Source organism: Nannospalax galili, unplaced genomic scaffold, assembly GCF_000622305.1.
Source record: "Nannospalax galili isolate Female #2095 unplaced genomic scaffold, S.galili_v1.0 scaffold589, whole genome shotgun sequence".
NCBI lineage: Eukaryota > Metazoa > Chordata > Mammalia > Rodentia > Spalacidae > Nannospalax > Nannospalax galili.
Window position 1 is genome coordinate 1,641,576 of NW_008360324.1, and position 19,814 is coordinate 1,661,389.

Here is a 19,814-nt window from a genome sequence, read left to right on the forward strand (position 1 = left end):
GATAGATAGATAGATAGATAGATAGATAGAGATGTAAAAAATATGATGTTTAGCAATATTAACCAGCATTGAAAACCAACAGGCTCCCTGGGCATCACTGAAACCTAAGCTGTGAACCCCAGCATCACTTGTTCTCCTGGCTCTAGATAAGAGGAGATGAACTAAAACAAGGTGCAAGATGGATGGCCAGGTTTGTTGTTATAAGTAAGTTGTCCCTATTTCCCTTCAATCCTGGAGTACTTCTCTAGACAACAAGCCTTGGGAAAAGAGAACAAGAGAAACTTGGGTAGACTAATTAGGGACTGAAAGTAGAGAATGAAAGAAAGGGCACAGGGCAACCAAGAAATGTCAGTGTCAGAGACTAGGACCCGCCCTCCCTAAAAGTTAGTTCCATCCACCTACCCTCCCAGGGGACAGTCACCTGACTCACCTGTTCCAGCTTCCAGAGGAACTTGACTGGGCGGGCACTCTCAAGCAGAGGCCAGTAGAGGAAGGAGATTCTACAGCCATGGACAGTCAATGAGTAGTGGGAGAAGCCATCCTCTGAGGGGACAAGAGGTCATGCTTTCATTTTCTCATTCTCTAATCAGCCTCTCTCTCTCTCTCTCTCTCTCTCTCTCTCTCTCTCACACACACACACACACACACACACACACACACACACTGATCCAAGTGATAACTAGGGCTTTCTGGCACTGGTCAGGATGGAGGGGGACACTAATCAGTTCTTCACTGCTTCTTTGGTTAATATACACATATTGGGTGACAGCCAGATCAAGAGAAATAAGGCTGGAGTTGGGCATGGTAGTGCATGCCTTTAATCCCAGCACTTGGGAGGCAGAGGCAGGTGAATCTCTGTGAGACTGAGGTTATCTTGGTCTACATAGTAAGTTCCAGGCCAGCTGGGGCTACGGGGAGACGCTGTCTAAAAAAAGAAAAGAAATGAGGTTGGAAAGATAACAGAAGAGGTCAAGGCTGAGCCCTCCCTAGAGGAATGTGTCACTGGGGTTGAAGAAAGAGGAGGACTTGGAGATAGAGCCTCTCAGCCCTTAGAGGAGGGTGGGATAGTGATGGAAGAGAATGGGAAAACCATTACCAGCTCTTCTATTTGCAATGGGGGAGGGTTAATTGGAGAAGAGATGGGGTAGGAATGCAGGGAGACTGACTTGGCAACTCCAAAGAGAAGGATAACTGTGGTGGGGAGTTGGGCTCACTGTACCCAGAACAGGAGCATCAACATATCATATTGGAGGTATATCACAGAAATTCAGGGAGTAGCAAAATTAGCACTAAGCTGGGCGTGATGGCATTTGCTAGGGTCCCAGAAACTAGAGAGTAAGTAGCGGATTACTTGAGCCCTGGGGTTCAGGGTCAGCCTGGGTAACATGGCAAGGCTCCATCTCTTTTTAAAGAACAAAATGAGTACAGTGAGAGATGCTTGTAATCCCGGCACTCAGAAGGCTGGTGAAGGAGGATTGTTTGAGTTCAAGGCCAACCTGGGCTACAGAGCAAGACTGTCTTCATTTTTTTTTAAGCCACTAGCATTGCCAACTTAAGAGAGGGAAAAAGACCTGTCCACAGCCCACACTGGGCAGTGATAGGACACAGATGCAGGACAAGAAGCCAGTTTCCCACCTCAGGTCAGGGCCCCAGGGAACGCTCACCATTCTGGACTGTGTTACACACAATAGTTTCCTCCTCCTTTTTGCCTTTGTTGGGAGTCACACCATGCTTCATCCAGAAGGACAAGGTAAAGTGGTCACTGAAGCCATCCTGGGGCCCAGAGCCCAACCCTGCTGTTCCACCCAGGGGAACCTGCACAGCTTGGGTGCCATTGAACCAGTAGATTAGGCTGCTGTCCTGGCTGTAGTGCACTGACAGCCCCGCTGTCCAGTTGGCATTGGGGCCAGGCATGGGCAGCAGGTCCACTTCCCCAGTGGCAGCACCTGTGGTCCCAGGAGACACAAATGTCAGAGCTGAAAAGCAGCAGGTGAGGAAATGGGGAGGAAGTAGGGAAGGAGGGACCGACAGTGACTCACCACAAATTGTGGCCTTTCAAAGACAAGAGACAGATAGCCCTCTCTCTTCTAGAACTATCTCTCATTAACTCAACCCATTCACCAACTTTTCATCTTTCTCAACTATTGTGTCATGATGCATCTAGGGATGGGTCCACAATGATGCATCTCCATCAAAGCCAATTTACCTGCCCTCTGGGCCATAAAAGCTACTCACGTGCAACAACTCCTGTGGAGACAGACAGACAGACAGACAGACAGACAGACGGGTAGACTGATAGATGCACTTGTGATGGCCAAGAGGAGACATAAATCAACTTTTGGAAAAGGGACAGAGGAGACATGGGATGGGTGGATAGGGACAGGCCTGAAGGAGTGTTAGGAGAAACAGCACACGCACCACAGAGCTTCCGCAGTGCCCTTTCTGAGTAGTTGTCTCTGTCACAGCCCTTGGCCACATGGCTGGTCTGCAGCTCTATAGTGGCCTGAATGTTCCACAGTGGTTCATCACAAGTCTCCAGGCGGATGCCAGGGAACAAAGCCAAGCTCCCAGCACCTGGTGCATATTCAATCCTTTTGTTCCAGCCTGCCCAGGTGAGACAGAGAGGGAGAGAAGTCAGATGGTAAGGGCGGCCTCTCCTCCTGCCGTGTCCACTGACAATCTGTAGCTCCTGGGAAAATGGCCTGGCCAGGATAGAAGCCTGCCCCTAAATGTGCCCCCAACACCTAGCCTAGCTTCCACAGTTGTCAGAAGGAGAAAAAGAAATAAAACCAAGGTGAAAGAGGATTCACAGGCAGATCCCAGCTCAGCACCTCACCTTGCCAGCTGGGTTTGCAGGTGGGCTTCACCTGGATCTCCACTTCGGCGTCATCTGCTGCCCGCTTCTTCCCGCAGTCATAAGCTGTCACTGTGAACTTGTATAGCTTCTCACCACTGTACTGCAATTTCTCTGTGTTCTCAATGTTCCCTGAGGTGGGAAAGGAGAGAAAAGATGTGTCAGGTGCACTAGAGGAAGCCCAGGGAGGCAAGGGGCAGACCAACAGAGCTGAACAGCAGCAGGTGGATTTGGCAGCAGGAAGTGGAAAGGAAGTTTCTGGAAAAGGCTTCATATGGAGGAAATGAGGGTCTTTGGGTCAGAGGTAAAGAGTGCAGGCCTGGGTTATCCTGAGGGCAGAGGGTGCTGAGCAGCTGGAACAGAGGGAGGACTCACCATCATTGTCAATGAGAAAGGGGGTGTTGGGTGTAAGGATCTCATAGTAGCAGATCTGGCTGTACTGAGGGGAACAGTCACCATCGATGGCTTCTACACGAAGGATGCGATCATACAGCTTCCCCTCTGTCACTGCAGCACGGTACAGCCGCTCCACAAACACTGGGGCAAACTCATTAACGTCGTTGACCCGCACATGTACAGTCGCCCTGCACACATAAGAGTAGGATAGACACAGAAGCATTCACCACCCGCAAACACTGAGCAAGGTGCAAGCGGGAATCCTGACGTGGAGTCAGAGTAGGAAGGAGCCAGTCTACTCCTGAGACTGCTCATCCCCACCCTGCGGGGCCAAGGTCATGGCAGAGATAGAGCCATACAAAGGAAAGATCCCAAGAAAAGGGCCAATGATGCCAGGGGAACAAACCCCAGGAGCTGATTTTGCCGACTTCCATTAAGAATGCTACTCACAACAAGGAGGAAGAGGATGAACACATTCAGCACACATCTGATCCCTTTCAACTGCTCCAGACTGTTAGCAGCACACATCATCCACATGATCCATAACACACATACTGCTCTAGCTAGAGTAGGGGTACCCTCACTAAGATGCCAAAGCAAAAAAAAAAAAAAGTCCAGCAGGTCCTATCTTTACAACAGTCATATCTAAGGATAACTGAGGATGAGCAGAATAAAAACCAAATCACAACCAGGCATAGGGGAAGTGGCATTTTTATAGATGTCATAACTTGTCTGACACTTCGTAACTGGGTGTAGTAGCACACACCTTTGATCCCAGCACTTGGGAGGCAGAGGCAGGAGGATCTCTGTGAAGCCAGCCTGGTCTATATGGTGTGTTCCAGGCCAGCTAGGGCTACAGGGAGACCCTGTCTCAAAAAGCCACAAAAAAAAAATTTGTCTGACACTTCATAAGCCCTGGGCAACTCAAATGTGTGTGTCAGCTGTGGCCCTTCCCCACTCACACACCTTCCCAAGCAAATAGAGTTGGGTCTAGCCTTTCATTCTATGCCCTGCCTCTAGCTAAGATCCAGGTTCCCAGGCCCAGAGGCAAAGGCCTTATCTCTAAATGGGAACCTGAGTCACAAAGAGCTTTCTAATCTCCAGTGCCTCTTGGTAGTCCAGGATTTCTGATTGCTGATCTTTCTCCTATGTTCCAGCTGACAACAGATGTATGTATCATAGACACAATCCTCTTTAATGCTATAATCATCCCCCATCCCTCCACCCCCCAAGTTGTGTATGTGTGTTAAAAATCTTAGGCACAGTGTGTGCTGCAAATAGACGGGAGGGGGACATTTGGAAGGGGTCTGGGTATGTGTGGAATGTGCTCACTCTCTTCCTCTGTCTTTACCTCATCATCCCATGACACCTATGTACTGTGTGGCAGGCACCAAGCTACATGCTTTTTATATAAACCATCTCCTGTAATCTTCCTAGAAACCTCTCTATCTCTTAAACAAGAAAAAGCAAGCCCAGAAAGGTTAAGTACATCGTCCAAGGTCATAAGCAGCAAAGTAGGATAAGAGTCCACTGAATTCTTCTGTATGCTTATAACCCTGACCAGAGATTCCCTAAGCTCTATGAATAGCATGGGTGGGTGGATATTTAATTGATATAGACAGGGATGTGGATAGCAGGGAAGAGGGCTTTACAGCAGACCGATAGAGGATAGGCCTTCCTCACTTGTGGGACTTCTTGGTGTTGGCACCATCGGGCCCCTCGCCACAATCATAAGCCTGGATGGTAAAGGTGTGCTCCTTCTGGGCCTCACAGTCCACAGGCTCCTTGGCACGGATCAGCCCTTCACCCGTCGCCTTGTCCAAGATCACAGCCTCAAAGGGTACCCCAGACCCATGGAGCCGGAAGCCGCAGATCTCACCTGGCAGAGCAGGAAGGGAAAGAGTGAGACTCTGCACTACAAAGTGCATCTCCTTCCAGTCCTCAGCCTCCTTGCCTGGGGGATGCCCGACTGTACCTGTCCTCCCAAACCCCAGCCCCTTCTCCTGTATATGTGGAACATCAGTGATCAGACATATAACTCCAACCCTAGCTTTCCTGAGCAGTACTCTTAGAGCCAGCAGGAGACCTGAGGTCTGGCAAAATCAAATATGTCTACCCCTACCTGCCCAACTTGGGTATCCTTTGTTCCACCTTCATTCTTCAGTGCAGCCCACGCCCCTCCTTACACCCCACTTTCTCTGCCCCATTTTGCCATTGCTCCCACTGCCAGGACCTCCCCCTCACTCTCTGGTCTTTTCCCTTCCCACTCACTTTTCTCCATTCTTCCCTGCCTTGCCACCCTAAGCCCCAATTACCTGCATAGCGCAGGGGGGCATCTTTATCCAAGGCAAAGAGTGGGGGGTTCAGCAGGACAGTGTTGTCGTTCTCCATGACGATGCCTTGGTATTCAGCCTCAATCCATGGCTTATGCTTGTTAGCTAGCACAGCGACAAGGAGAGGAGAGAAAGCACCTGTGAGCTACCTGGACCTCCACATCCAGGAAGCAGCCCTTATTGACCCAGACAACTTAAACCCCAGCATCAATATCCTTCCCACACCCAGCCAGAGGAGCACCTTGCAAGAGGGAGAAGGATGAACTACAGGAGTCAGAGGGTCTGTGGGAGGTCAGAGCCTTCTCCTACAGCAGGATAGAAGGTTTCCACTGCAACCATCTTGGGGAGGAGGGGGACCACTATCTCCCCATGGAAACCCTGATCAAGTGTACAGAAGCTCCTCTAAGGACTTCTCCTGCTGAAGAAGGTTGACTGGGGTCTTGGAAAACACTGGTGAGCTCTCAGAAGGTCCTGGGGAAGGGAAGGGATGGCTGAAAGGACTCTTAAGACTAGAAAAGGATTATCTCCAAGTTTCCTGAGATCCCAATGGTTTATCCTTCCTCCTACCTCATTTCAACCCTATACTTCACTCTTCACCTCTAATCAGGCCCAGACTTCAAACCACTCTCCCAGAGAAGGAAAAGAGAAGAAAGGGTATATAGGACAGAGGGAGGGGGACAGAGAAGGGCAGGGATGGGACAGAGAAATCAAATGCCAAATGACTGAACCCAGCAGAGTCGACGTCCTAAGGGATTATCAAGCTGGCCTAGAAACATAGCAAATCCCTCCTTATTTCCCACCCCCACACCCAAGAGAATGCAGTCATAACCAGCACATTTCTAAGTCTTCTCAAGACCTCCAGACCCCACACTCCCTGGACTGCACTTATACAGACCTATGAATGAATCCCAATTTTGTCTACCCTGCTCTTTTTTCTTTATCCACCAGCTAATCCAGGATAGATGTGGAACTCAGTCTGATTCCCATCACCCCTTCTCCTACCAGACTCTGTTCAGTGAGATCTCTTCCCCAGGACCAACCTCCTTCAAGCCTGGTGAGAGGTTATGGAAAAAGCATACATGTCCCTTCTACCACCCCCAGCCCCCAACCTCCACCACTTGCTCTGCCTTTTCAAGCTCCCCAAAGCCAGAACTGGGCAGGGGAGGATGTATCACCAGAGAGAAACCGAGTCATCAGAGGAACCTCACCCCAAGATCTTACAGTGAGCAAGAAATTCCAATTTCTATTCTCTCCTCCAACCACAGCCCAAGGAGCATCCTGATATCTGCAAGCCTGCCCCTTTCACACTGATGACCACCACAGGTCCTTTTCCTAATGGCTGAAGAGAAATCCACAAGATGGTGCATAGAAGGCTGCACAGGAAGTGGCAGGAGGCTCAGGAAGCAGCCAGAGGTCCTGAGGTAGGAGCTCCAGACAGAAACAGGAGAAAAGCAGAGAGCACCAAAGGAAGGGCCAGACGCCCCTCCAATCCAGCACCTTGTGTTGTCCCTGAGCCCCTCTCCCGGTCCCTCCCCTGTGGCCACCTGCTGTTTCATGTCTGTTCTTTTCTGGGCTCTTCCTAGCTCCCTCCCCTACTTCTCACCTTTCCCCCTAATTTTCCTCACTCTCTTTTCCGTCTCTATCTTTCTCCTTTCCCATCCCCTTCTCCTCAGCGTCCCTTCTCACCTCTTACCTGGCATGCCCCACACCCCTTTCTGCCCTTTCTTACCTTTCTCCCTCCAGTCCACCTACCTGAACCCTCTGCCCCTGGCCCCACCCTCCCCACCCTCTGTCAGTCTTGCCCAGCTGAATTTATCTGCTGTCTGCCAGAGAGGGCAGCTCTGGTAACCCACAGCCCAGCTGATGAGGCAGAAGGGAATGGATGCAGAGGACCACGCAAAAACATACGTGCTCTGAATTGCTGAGCTGCAATGAACAGTTTCTGAGACAACCATATGGATCTGCCACACACCCTTAGTGTGCGCACCCAGTGAAAGCAAAGTCACTGAGAGATGGGTGTCACCCTCAGGGGCAAGTCCCTCTGGAGACAGAGGTATCTACCAGCAAGGAGGAATGGGGGAGGGGCAGAGGGACCCAGGTGGGAATGGGGACCAAATACCAGCAGGATACTGGGCAAGGAAGGCACATTGGGTAGAGGTGGGCCAGACAGGAGGCGGAGGCAGCCCTGGGAAGTGGCAGGTGAAAAGAGAGGGTCTGAGAGAAACGGTGGGAAGGAGGGTGGTCAGGAAGGAAAGACACCTGTCAGGTACCAGAGAGCCTCAGCACCTCCTTCCTTCCACAGCCCCATATTGCTCTGCCTGATACCCCCAGTTCAGAGCCCCCACCCCACCTCACTCACCTTTGTTCCCAGAGCTGGCCTGGAGCAGAGAGGTCAGCAAGAGGGTCAGCAGCAGGAGGGTCATGGCGCTGCGGGTGCGGTGTGCAGCACTCCCGGGCCAGGGGGTCAGGTCCCCAGAGATCCTCAAGGCTGCTAAATCCACCTGGGGGAGGGATGCAAAGATTCCGCAAAGGGGGGGGGGACGGGGGGACAGTGGGACAAGAACGGAAAGGAGCCTGCTGACCACACTAGTCCATATGGCAGACACGGGCAGACCCCTGGCCTGGGTGGCTGAGATGGGGGACTTGCAGCAGCTTCTCGTTCTCTCTACAGTCCAGCGTGCGTTCTCTCTATAGTCCCGCGCCCTCTCTCTCTCTCTCTCTCTCTCTCTCTCTCTCTCTCTCTCTCTCTCTCTCCTCCCTCCCTCCCACCCCATCCCTGCTACTGCAGGATGACGTCAGCACAGCCAGGCAAGGACTGATGGAGCCAACAGCCAATTGGGAGACTGGGGGCGCCAGGTGCTGCATGAGGGTAGGGAACCAATGGGACTAGGGAGCAGGGGCGGGAGCAAGTGTTAGGGATTTTTCCCCTGGCTGCAGTTTGGGGGAGCGGAGGAACTGCGGGGGCTAGGGAGGAAGTTGGAAAGCCATAGAGGGGGGTGGGGGGGGGGGGAGATCAGAGGGACATCAGAAGAAGACGGAGCTGGAAGCCTGGAGGTGGGGTGAGGAAGAGAGACGTCAACAGACTTGAGGGTGGCCAGAAGAGGCAGTATCCACGTCACCCACCCCCAACTCCGCATTAACCTCTTTTCACAGCCCATTCCATCAGCTAGTCCCTGCTGCGTGCCTTCTGGGAACTGCAAAGTAAAACCTCCTTCAGTGGGAACCCGAGAAATTGTAGCCTTTCAGTTCCAACCCAGGCCCTGAGGAAACCAGAGGAGGGCCAGCAAAGGCCAGATGACAAGGGCTCTGGGGGCTGGAGGAAGAGTGAGGTCTTCCTGCCCGCTTTTCCACACACATCCCTGTAGGGAAGTTCACCATCCCAAATGTTAAGTGTTCCTTTTTCTATTGCTTACTCTCCCTGAATTCCCCACCTTAAACCATGACGGAACTGCCTCACAGCTTGTGAACCCAGGGACAGGGATTTGGGTAGGTTTGGGAGAGAAGTGAGCAGTTGGGGGCAAGGCATATAAATGTCAGGATCTCCCACATCGTTACTGTAATGTATCTGTTAAGTTTGGGCTTTTCAAGGGCTGGGAGTGATGCTATTCTTCAGGACTCAGAATTGAGGGAAACCCCCAAACCAAAGACTGTAAAATTCTCCAGAATAACCAATCAGGTCCCTCCCTCATCACCTGCTCTAGAACCTTGAACTCAACACCCATTGGGCTGTCAGTTTCTCTGTCTCCCTCTTGCAGGCCCTGGAAGGACCAAGGACACCAGTTTGAGGACTGGGTTGAGCCAACAGTCTGAGAGAGCTGTGGAGGCCCGGGCTCCTGGCCCAACCAAGGCTGTCCCCACCTCAGCCCCTCACGCCTTTCAATGCTCCAGAGTCAGTCATGTTCAACCTGTGCCCATCTCCCATCTAAGGATACTGCTAGAACTCATTCCCACCCCCACACAGCTACACCAACCACAGCTGCCTCAAGGGGGAGCCTGTCCCTCAGGGCTCCCTAGCCTGCCAGAAATGGCATGGAGACAAAAACTGACACTCAGAAGGTTAGAATTCTGGATAGCTGACAGCCCCAAGTGCTGCTCCAGGTTCCGAACAGAGGCCAGGCATGAATTTGCCAAGTGCCTGCCTTTCCTTCAGGCTGCAGACACCAGCCCAGAGCTTATTATTATGGGAAGGGAGTGTGGGAGAGGACTCTTATTGCAACAGGGGCCCAGTGCTATAAAAGCCCTAGTTAGCTGGACCTTTACACACTCCTGTCTCTGTGTTCTGAAGCTGGCCTGGAGTCTCTGAACCTCCTCTGCAAGGCAGCACCCCTGATTCCTCACCCTGCTCCTGTCTGCATCGAGAACAATGCCTCCCAACCTCACAGGCTACTACCGTTTTGTCTCGCAGAAGAACTTGGAGGACTACATGCAGGCCCTAAGTAATGACCTCACCCTTCCTGACCCTTTGTGCTCCCATTCCTCCCTCTCCCTTCATCCTCTAGGTCCCACTTGAGAAGCCATGCTGGGCTTGGACAATACGGAAAGACTCAGGTGCCTAGTACCTGATGATTTGGGATCCATTTCTGTCCAGGGTAATGCTAGGACATTCTTTTTTTTTTTTTTTTATGTGTACAAGTGTATTGCCTGAATGTATGTCAGTGCACCCATGTCATGCAATGCTCGAGGAAGACAGAAAAGGGCATTGAATCCCATGGAACTTGAGTTACAGATGGTTGTTAGCCACCATGTGGGTGCTGGGATTTGAACCTGGGTCTTCTATAAGAACAGCCAGTGCTTTTAACCACTGAGCCATCTCTCCAGCCCTGCTAGGACATTTTTGACCGTGCTGGCCAGGTAGGGAGCACCTGGCTGGCCAGCAGAGTCATTATTAAGATTCAACCCCTACAGATATCAACGTGGCTCTGCGGAAAATAGTGCAGCTGCTGAGACCTGACAAGGAGATCGACCACCAAGGCAACCACATGGTAGTGAAGACGCTCAGCCCCTTCCGCAACTACACTATGGAATTCGAAGTGGGAGTTGAATTTGAGGAGGATCTAAGGATCGTGGATGGACGAAAATGCCAGGTATTTTTCCTCAGGCTGAAAGGGGAAGATGAGCAGGTGTCTCCTAACACTATGAACCAAAACACGGTAACCCCTCCAGCCAGAGCCAGGGACAAGGACCACACTAGCAGGCCATGGGGTTTCCAGGTAACAGTGTCTGGGTCCAATAAGCTCCTGCGACCCCCCCAACTCCTGCCAACTTCTTCCTTGCCCTTTCTTTTTGTAATGTTTTACTTATTATTTTTATTTTATGTGTGTGAGTGTATTGCCTGCGTGTGTGTAAGTGCACCCGTGTCATGCAGTGTCCATGGAGGTCGGAAGAAGGCATCAGATCCCCTGGAACTAGAATTACTGATGGCTGTTAGCTACCATGTGGGTGCTGGGAACTGAACCTGGGTCCTCTGCAAGAGCAGTCAGTGCTCTTAATCACTGTGCCATCTCTCCAATCCTGTTCCTTGCCCCTTCTATCATCAATCACAAAGACAAAACGTACAAGCAGTAAGCAAGCGTCGACTCATCCTGAAGCCTGTGACACTGGGTTGTCGTAGTCTTTACGTTACCACCATAGCCGTACTCCTCTGTGTTTTCCCTATTGTTTCCTTGGTTCTTCTTGATCTCATTTGCAGACAGAGTTCTCTTACTAATCTCCAAACTGGGGGACCCCACCAGGATTTTGTTCTTGACCTTCTTTCTCTCGTCTGCACACAGCCACTCACAGGCTAAGTCAACTGCACCCAGCCTTTCCGCTGCCATCTGTAAACTGCCTTTGACATTTGATCTTCAGCCACAGCCATCACCTGAGCTCCAGGGTGATGTTCTCAGCTGTCTGCAAAATATTTCCATTTGTGTGCCCAAGGACAAACTCGAATTCATTATCTCTCTCCTCAAAGCTCCTTTACTTTTGTATTTACTGTGTCTGCTAATGGCAATCACCACCCAAAATGTAAGTACAGTTAATGTCTCTCTTGTTTCCTTACCTCTGTGTCCTCAAAACACACACACACACACACACACACACACACACACACACACACACCTTTATGCACTGGTCAACATAATAGCTACTTGACATGTAACTAATCCAAATGGAAATGTGCCATAAGTACATTGTAGAATAACATCAAAACCATGTCCAAGCCTGGTGTGGTGGCACATGCCTTTGGTTCCAGCACTTGAGAGGCAGGGACAGGCAGACCTCTGTGAGTTGGAGGCCAGCCTAGTCTACATAGGGAGTTCTAGGCCAGCTGGAGCTACAGGGAGACCCTCCCTCAAAAAGACCAAAAAAAAAAAAGTCCAAATTTTTATATTGATCACATGCTGAAATTATAATATTTTGAATATTTTATATTAAATGAAATATATTTTTTGGTCTTTTTGAGTCAGGGTCTCCCTGTTGCCCCAGCTGGCCTGGAACTCGCTATGTAGACCAGGCTCGTCTCGAACTCACAGAGGTCTGCCTGCCTCTGCCTCCAGAGTGCTAAGATTAAAGGCATGTGCCACCATGTCTGGCTATAAAATATATTCTTAAATTTAAGTTCATTCAGTTCTCCAATTGGGCTCCTAGAAATGATTTGTATACATTTAAGATCCATTTTATTTCTATCATACGTCACTCTTCTAAGTGTCTGTCACCTGTTCCTTCTACTCTTCCTCACTACCACTGCTTTAACTCGGGCTCTGATTTCTCACCTGCCCCGGCTTGCTCCCCAATCTTTTGTTTGTCTGTCTTTCTGTTTGTTTTGGAGACAGGATCTCCCTGTAGCTCCAGCTGACCTGGAACTCCCTGTGTAGAACAGGCTGACCTCGATCTCACAGAGATCCAGCTGCCTCTGCTTCCTGAGTGATGGGACTAAAGGCCTTTACCATCACACCTAGCTAGTCCCCAATCTTAAACCCCCTCTAACCCAGTCTGCATAGCCTTACCTGTAGCCACAAGATCCACCATGTCACTTTCTGGCTTACACCACTCCACCAGCTCAAGACTAAGCAAAGTCCACTTACTAAGAGGGCATTCCAGCTCTGCAGTATATTCCCACATGTACTCCACATTATAGCCCTTCAGGAATACCAGGAATGTCTTCCCTTCTTTCTTACCTCTATGCTATTTCTTTCCCTGCTTGAGATTTCCCATTATGAGCAATGCCTAATGGCATAGACCTGTGATCCCAGCTACTCCAGAGCATGAGGCAGGAGGATTGCAAGGGCTGCCTAAGCTACAGAGTTCTTGGCCAGTATGGGTAACTTAGTGAGACTCTGTTTCAAAATAAGAAGAAAGCTGCAGAGGCTAGGAACATAGCTCAGTCAGTAAAGTGCTAAGGTCCTAAGTTCAATTCCTGAACGCATGTAAACATGCCAGGCATGGTGATAGAAGCTTGAAATCCCAACACCGGCGGGGGGGCGGGGGCGAGACAATGATTCCTTAGGATCATTGGCCAACCAGTCTAGCCTAATTGGTGAGGTTCCAGGCCAATGAGAGACCCTGTCTCAAAGGAAGCAAACAGTATTCCTGAGAATGACACTCAAGGTTGTCCTCCAGCCTCCACATGCACACACGTTTTAAAAGGGAGGGGACTATGGGTATAGTTCAGTGGTAGAGTACTTGCCTGGCATACACAATGCCCTGAGTTTAATCTCTAAAAAGAAAGAAAGGAAGGAAGGCAGAAAGAGGGAAGAAAAGAATAGAAGCTTCCCGACTTCCCATATCTCTAACCTAATTAACTCCTAACTTCCTTGAGTTGAACTCACTCTTCCTTCCCTATTTCCATTCTCAACACTCTTGCCAGGCATCATAGATACCTAAGCACTGGTTCTCCACCAGGTCAAGACTAAGCAAGCCTATCCTTTGGGAAGACTCTATCAATGTAAACTGGAATTCCAGGCCAGAGGCATTGCTCTTTAATTTCCAAAGACTTGTCAGCTACCACTGAACCCGAGAAAGAGGAGACGAGAGACTCCAGGTTTACTCCCAACCAGCCTCTCTTCTATCCCAAAAGTCCCTCCAGCACAGCCAGAGGTATTCAGGGAACATTATCTTCACTTTCATCACCTGTCTCCCCAGCTGCACCCTCCTTTATCCTGCTCCTCCCTTGTTCTCCCCCAAGGTCACTGTGGACGACTCAGCCCCTGGCCCCAGTTCTTTAGGAGTAGGGGAGGGGAGTCCAGCTAAGTCAGAGCATCTCTAAGAATAAAGGAGCTACAGAACACAGAATGAGTTGGGAATCACTTAATGTGTCCTGTCTCCAATTTCTCTTTCACCCTGCCTTCCCCGTAGACCATAGTAACATGGGAAGAGGAGCACCTGGTGTGTGTGCAGAAAGGGGAGGTCCCCAACCGGGGCTGGCGACACTGGCTGGAGGGAGATAAGCTGCATCTGGTAAGCTGAGTGAGGGAGACACAAACAGGTATGTCTGGGAACCATCCTGACAGTGAGGACGGATCCCCTTGTCCACAATGAGGAAGTTCACCGCTTTGCCCCACCCAACTCTGTCCAAGGTAGTGCCAAGGAGAGAAAACAAAAGCACTTGGAAAAAAGGGCAGAAAAGGAAGAAATAGAGAATGGCAAAGGTGGGCCCTGGCTACTTTCAGATGAACATCCATAAATCATAACTGGAGAGTTAGAGAGAGCCATTCCATTTCCCCAACCCAGGAGCCTTCCTTCTCCATGAAAACGTGAGGATTTGGAACAATGATAGAATCCCAGTACTTCAAATGATCTAAATTGTGGTCAAGGACTTTGAAAAGGGAGCTCCCATTAACAAGAACCCTCTTTCTCTGTCTTCATCATCCTCTTCTATCCTCAGGAACTGACTGCGAGGGATGCAGTGTGCAAGCAGGTCTTCAAGAAGGTCCAATAGCCAAAAAGAGCTGCAGACCCTCCAGATATCCTCAGTCCAGACCCCAATTCAGCCCAGGCTGTGCTAGATCAGCATCTTTCTCAGTCCCACCTCATTCCTCCCCATGTTAATCTGTAACTTGCAGTCCCCAGCCAAAGTCCTTTCTTTCTCAAAGTCTACTGACTAACAGTAACCCCCACCCCCACCCCTTCAGGTCACATTCTGGTCTCCCGAGTACCAGAAGGAAGCAGCGGAAAAATGACCATTCTCTATTCTCCCCAGCTCATTTGGCTTCTTCTTAAAACTAGCTCTGGGCTTTTGATGGTTACTGAAAATATTACGGTGGGGGATCTTTTAGGAAACTGAGACTGGGTTCAAGAGTTCAAATGGAAGCACCCGTGTAGTCTTTTTTTTTAATTTTTAACCTTTCTTATTTGTGTGTGTGTGTGCGTGTGTGTGTGTGTGTGTCGCATGCGCACACATGCACATGCATATGCACGTATTCCCACCTGCATATGTGCAAGCAGTTAGAGGGCAACTTGCAGGAGTCAGTTCTTTCCTGCCACCATGTGAGTCTTGGGGCTCAAACTCAGGTCGTCAGGCTTGGCAGCAAGTGCCTTTACCCATTTGCATCCCAGAACAAGATCCAAGGCCCATGCCCACAGAGCACCATAGACTTGACTTTATGCGTAGCTGAGGACATCTGGCTTTCCTACATTGCTACAATAAAGAGTGGGACTGGGCAAGACTTTTGTCCATGCTGAAGGAGGCCACAAGCTTCCAAATGATGCCCAGCCCTCCATGACTACATTGGAAACTATAGGCAGCAAGAAAGCCAGACTGAAAAGAGAAGATAGAAGACACAAGACCAAGGGACAAAGAGATTAGGGACATTTGGGTGTGAAAGTGACAGGAGGGGAAAAAAAAAAAACCAGCAGGTATAACTGTAGGAACCTTCTGCTTAAAAGCCAGCAAGGCTGGAGACCGAGGATATGGTGGAGAGCTGAGGACAGTAAGGCCTACAGAGTCCCAGAGTCACTGCCCTGGAAAACAGCCCAGAAGGGTGGAGCTGGTTTAGGGTCAGGGCCAGCTCCAGCCTCAGCCTCCAGAGGTCTTGGTTCTTTCAGAATAAAAGTCTGTGGAGCAAGCGTCAGACCCCATGTAGGGATAAAGTGAGGTGGAGGGGAAAGAGGTGAATGATGGGAAGTCCCTGGAAGCCAGGTATGGGCATATACATCTATTTCAAGAATTTTCTCCCAGGGGGAGATTAGGCAACATCTACCTCCCTCTTCTAAGGTCCCAACAACAAACCAAAGTATTTTCAACCAGATTCCCTCTGGAGAACTAATGGGTTTGTTTGGCGTGGGTGATGGGTTGCTTATAGGACCCCCAAATCAGCCACACTTGAAAGTCTGCATGGATGATGGCTTTCCCATAGTCACATAGATGGAGCACCCTTCCCCTAGTCCTAGGGGCATGTGAAACTATGGAGTAACGTTTGTTCACTAAAGTCTTAGACCCCAGAGACATGATCAGGAATTCCATACACTATGGAACAACTACACTGAAAAGCCAGGTCTCTGTTCCCCAGACCCTGAGGCCAGGATGTCTGACCAGGAGTCAAAATAGCCAGTCACTTGCCCTCCCAACCTTTGGGTCTCAACCACCAGGATGGGCTACCAACTCTGTGGTATTTGGCTGAATACTGCCCCTTTCACTAGAGACCACTTAGATCCCAGGGAAATGAAATAGACTGGCTTTCCATACCCACCCTATAGCAAGAACAAGGGGGGATCTCTGTCTCACAGGCTTCCAGGCCCACCATTCTGCTGCAGGTGAGCCTCCTGCCTCCCCCTGTCAGAGGGTCACTGGCGTCACCAGGCCTCAGGTGCACAGATCAGTCACTTGCCTCAGAAGCTCCAGATGAACCTTTTAAAATGGCAGCCCAAATTGGCCAGGTGATCCAGCTTTGGTATGAGCGCCACCTGTTACTGGCTGTGTGCATACATACAACTCACCAGTCTTCAGCAGACAAGCTACATGTACCAGTCATCAGGGGCAATACCAAAAGTACTTACTTCTCCTAGGAATTCTGTGATGTTTCCACATGCCATCATTCATCAGAATACAAGGAACAGAACGTGCACTGGGAAACATTTGTTCCTTTTAAACTATTCTTTATTTCTACATTTGGTAACTGGAACTCTCTTAACTGGAAACAAAGCATTGTATCCTACAGTTAAGGACAAAGCATCAACTGCCAATACCCCTGAAGTATCCCTAAGGCATAATCATACCAAAGTGTGTGTGGCTGGTAGCAGAGAAGTGAAGGTAGTCACTGTACCCCCCACCCAGGCTGTCCAGGCAGGGAACTTGTCTAGGATGAAGGCTATGAAGGGGAGTTGTTGTTCCCCTAGCTGAGACCCAGAACCTGAATCTCCCACTGTAGTCCACCTCCTTGTGCCCAGGAAAGATGCTGCACCAGCATGGAGTGGGGGCACACGTACTTCCGAGTGTTTCTGCCTCTCTTGCCTTCCTGCCAAGCAAGGGGAAGGGAAAGACAAGGGAAAAGAAGCTGTCCTGCCCCAAGCATTGGTTGTACAGTCTGCAGTATGCTGGGAACTCCTCATTCAAGGTACTGGATGCCTGTGGCCAAGGCCACATCTGGGCCCTGGGCCCCTCCAATCACCAGATGCAGGCTCTGCCCCAGTACCGCCGCCATCCCCACTTTCTGCTCCCTGACTTATGTGCCGGATGGAGTACAGAACTGGTGCCCTTTCCCGGCCCTTAGTTCTCAGGCTTTTGTCTTCCCTACCAGGCCTCCTCCTTGCCTGTCCACCCCATCTACAGAATCCCCTGGGATCTGTAGGCACCAGCCTTCCCGCTCTTCAAGCCTGAATCAACAGCTTCTTGAGTCTTTAATGTTTGCTCTCCTCCCATACATGAACCAGCAGGTGGCGAGTCCCCACAAATAAGTCCCGAACAATTGTCTTCTACAAAAACTCACATACCTCTCTGTTTACAGCATGTGGGGATACATATGTGTCTTATAGTGTCCTATGAGCTTGCTGAGAGCCAGCACCTTTTCTCTTTTCTTTGCATCCATAATAATAGCTGTGGTGGGCCTAGACAGATGGCTCAGAGCACCCACATGGCAGCTAACAACCATCCCTAATTCCAGTTCCAGGGGACTCCAACACCCTCTTCTGACCTCCACAGGCATTGTACGACATGGGTGCACTTACACACATGCAAACAATACACACATACACATAAAATAAAAATAATTTTTTTAGTTTTTATTTTTTGGTCTTTTTGAGACAGGGTTTCCCTGTAGCCCCAGCTGACCTGGAACTCACTATGTAGACCAGGCTGGCTTCGAACTCACAGAGATCCGCCTGTCTCTGCCTCCCAAGTGCTGGGATTAAAGGCGTGCGCCACCATGCCCGGCCCTATTTATTATTTTTATTTTATGTGTATGCACGTATTACCTACATGTAGGTAAGTGCACCCGTGTCATACAAAGCCCAAGGAGGTCAGAAGAGGCTGTTGGAGTTATAGATGGTTGTTAGCTGCCATGTGGGTGCTGATATTCGAACCTGGGTCTTCTGCAAGAACAACCAGTGTTCTTAACTGCTGAGCCATCTCTCCAGCCCCCCCAAATAATAAATTTTTTAAAATAGCTGTAGCTTCTTCGTTGGCCTAGACAGGTGGCACAAGGCAGAGCTAAAAGCACCCCATGGAAAAGTCCGTCCGTGCTCAGCCTCACTGTACGATCCTGATTCCACTTCTGTGTGTCTGTTTCCTCACAGGACTGGTTCTCTTCGACTCTACTGCTCTCTCTCTCTCTCTCTCTCTCCCTCTCTCTCTCCTCTCTCTTTCTGGCTATTTTAGGAAGAAGCTTGCTCCACATCCTTGACATAGCTGCAAGAAAATATCGTCATCTTTAGTGTAAATAAAGACTATCCTGCCGGCTCCCTAGTGCAGAGAACACATATGAGAAGGGCAAGTAGACAGCAAAGCCTTCTCTCTGTGAGGTTGCTCCTACCACGATCCTACTCGTCTCTTTAACCACTGGATTTCTAAATAGCCCTGAGAGGACAGTGAACTGGTTGAAGGGGGATTTATGAAAGTCTTAGATGAAACAAAAGGGAAGTGGAGAGCGTATACAGAAAGACACATACAGCTCAATGGCTGAGGACATATATAGCCTCACCCATGAGCTCTTTTTTAAAAATATTTTATTATTTTTATTTTATGTGTCTGAGTATATTGCCTGCATGTATGTAAGTGCACCCATGTCATGCAATGCTCATGGAAGTCAGAAGAGGGCGTAGAATTCCCCTGGAACTGGAATTAAGGATGATTGTTAGCTGCCATGTGGGTGCCGAGAATCGAACCCAAGGCCTCTGCAAGAGCAGCTGGTGCTCTTAACTGCTGAGCCATCTCTCCATCCCCACCCATGAGCTCTTTATTGTGAGGACAGGATGGGGAGGGTAGAACAGATGCAGCTGATGAGCTAAGCGCGTAGGCAATGTGTATAAGGAACCTTTCTAAAGGACTTTGCTTCAAGATGTATATCCACAGAAAAGCCTATGGAGTGTAGGAGGCCTGGAACTGAACTCCTCAGCCTCGGAACACAATCCTTTGTGTAATCCATTCCCATAAGACTCTCCACGTTCTGCCTGAGGCTTTTCTATCCTGCCTTGCTTCATTTCTTTTCAACAGCTCTGTGGGTCTTTTCAATCTTTGATATCCTCTCTAAGCTCCACCTTTTCTTGTATTTGCCCTTCTGTCAGTCATATTTTGATCTATCCAATTCTGCTACTATATAGGAAAAGGTGGAGAATCTCTTCAGACTACAGAGATGATTCCTCACACACACATCATCTCCTCCCACCTTGCATCAGGCTTGGTCTACGTGAGCAATAAAATATAATAGAAGTGATACTGATTGGCTTCCAAGGCTAGGTATTATTGGGTTTAGCTCTGGGCTATCCCCCACCAGTGCTTGTTTTGAGTCTTTAGTCCCCAGCTTGCAGTCCTATTTTGAAGGCCGTGGAGCCTTTGGGGGGATGGGGTGTGGCTGCTGGAAGTAAATCACCAGGGGCCTTTGAAGGTTAAGCCCACTGCTGGTTCCCTGGTCCTGCTTTCTCTGCTTCCTGGTCAGCTATCATGTAAACAGGCTGCTTCACGCACCCACCATCACTGACTAAGCCACACCACAGTGCTTTCCCCACCACAGTGGACTGAATTCCTCTGAAATTAGGAGCCAAAGTAAAATTTTCCTCCCCTAAGCTGTTTCTGTCAGGTATTTTATCACCACAGTGAAAAA

General features: G+C 49.7%; 2 protein-coding genes across 3 annotated transcripts in view; one reads left to right on the forward strand and one right to left on the reverse strand.

Moving 5' to 3' along the window:
• The window catches only part of Clstn3 (calsyntenin 3), a 33,097-nt gene extending 24,830 nt beyond the window's left edge, over positions 1-8,267 (reverse strand). The window contains exons 1-8 of the mRNA XM_008825350.1: positions 7,943-8,267; positions 5,566-5,688; positions 4,934-5,129; positions 3,230-3,438; positions 2,837-2,986; positions 2,419-2,604; positions 1,665-1,946; positions 431-543 (exon numbers count right to left, since the gene is read on the reverse strand). Coding sequence (XP_008823572.1) covers positions 431-543; positions 1,665-1,946; positions 2,419-2,604; positions 2,837-2,986; positions 3,230-3,438; positions 4,934-5,129; positions 5,566-5,688; positions 7,943-8,006 — 1,323 coding nt within the window. The 5' untranslated portion in view covers positions 8,007-8,267. The remainder of the gene's footprint in view (positions 1-430; positions 544-1,664; positions 1,947-2,418; positions 2,605-2,836; positions 2,987-3,229; positions 3,439-4,933; positions 5,130-5,565; positions 5,689-7,942) is intronic.
• Positions 8,268-9,809: 1,542 nt separating this feature from the next.
• On the forward strand, positions 9,810-14,882 carry Rbp5 (retinol binding protein 5). Of its 2 annotated transcripts, none has more exons than XM_029559840.1 (4): positions 9,810-10,019; positions 10,489-10,667; positions 13,918-14,047; positions 14,447-14,882. In XM_029559840.1, exons 1-3 carry the CDS (start codon positions 9,947-9,949, stop codon positions 14,026-14,028), a joined length of 363 nt encoding a protein of 120 aa, XP_029415700.1. In that variant the 5' UTR covers positions 9,810-9,946; the 3' UTR covers positions 14,029-14,047; positions 14,447-14,882. The 2 variants fall into 2 exon arrangements, with proteins under 2 accessions (XP_029415700.1, XP_008823573.1); XM_008825351.3 differs by having other exon boundaries at positions 9,817-10,019; positions 13,918-14,019.
• The last annotated feature ends 4,932 nt before the right edge of the window (positions 14,883-19,814 follow it).

What these genes read in the sequence shown, in the direction of transcription:
- Rbp5 (XM_008825351.3), top strand. Translation starts at nt 9,947, where the DNA reads ATGCCTCCCAACCTCACAGGCTACTACCGTTTTGTCTCGCAGAAGAAC. An exon ending in GGACTACATGCAGGCCCTAA is followed by an intron (nt 10,020 to 10,488) that starts GTAATGACCTCA and finishes CAACCCCTACAG; the next exon opens with ATATCAACGTGGCTCTGCGG. An exon ending in AGGGAGATAAGCTGCATCTG is followed by an intron (nt 14,020 to 14,446) that starts GTAAGCTGAGTG and finishes TTCTATCCTCAG; the next exon opens with GAACTGACTGCGAGGGATGC.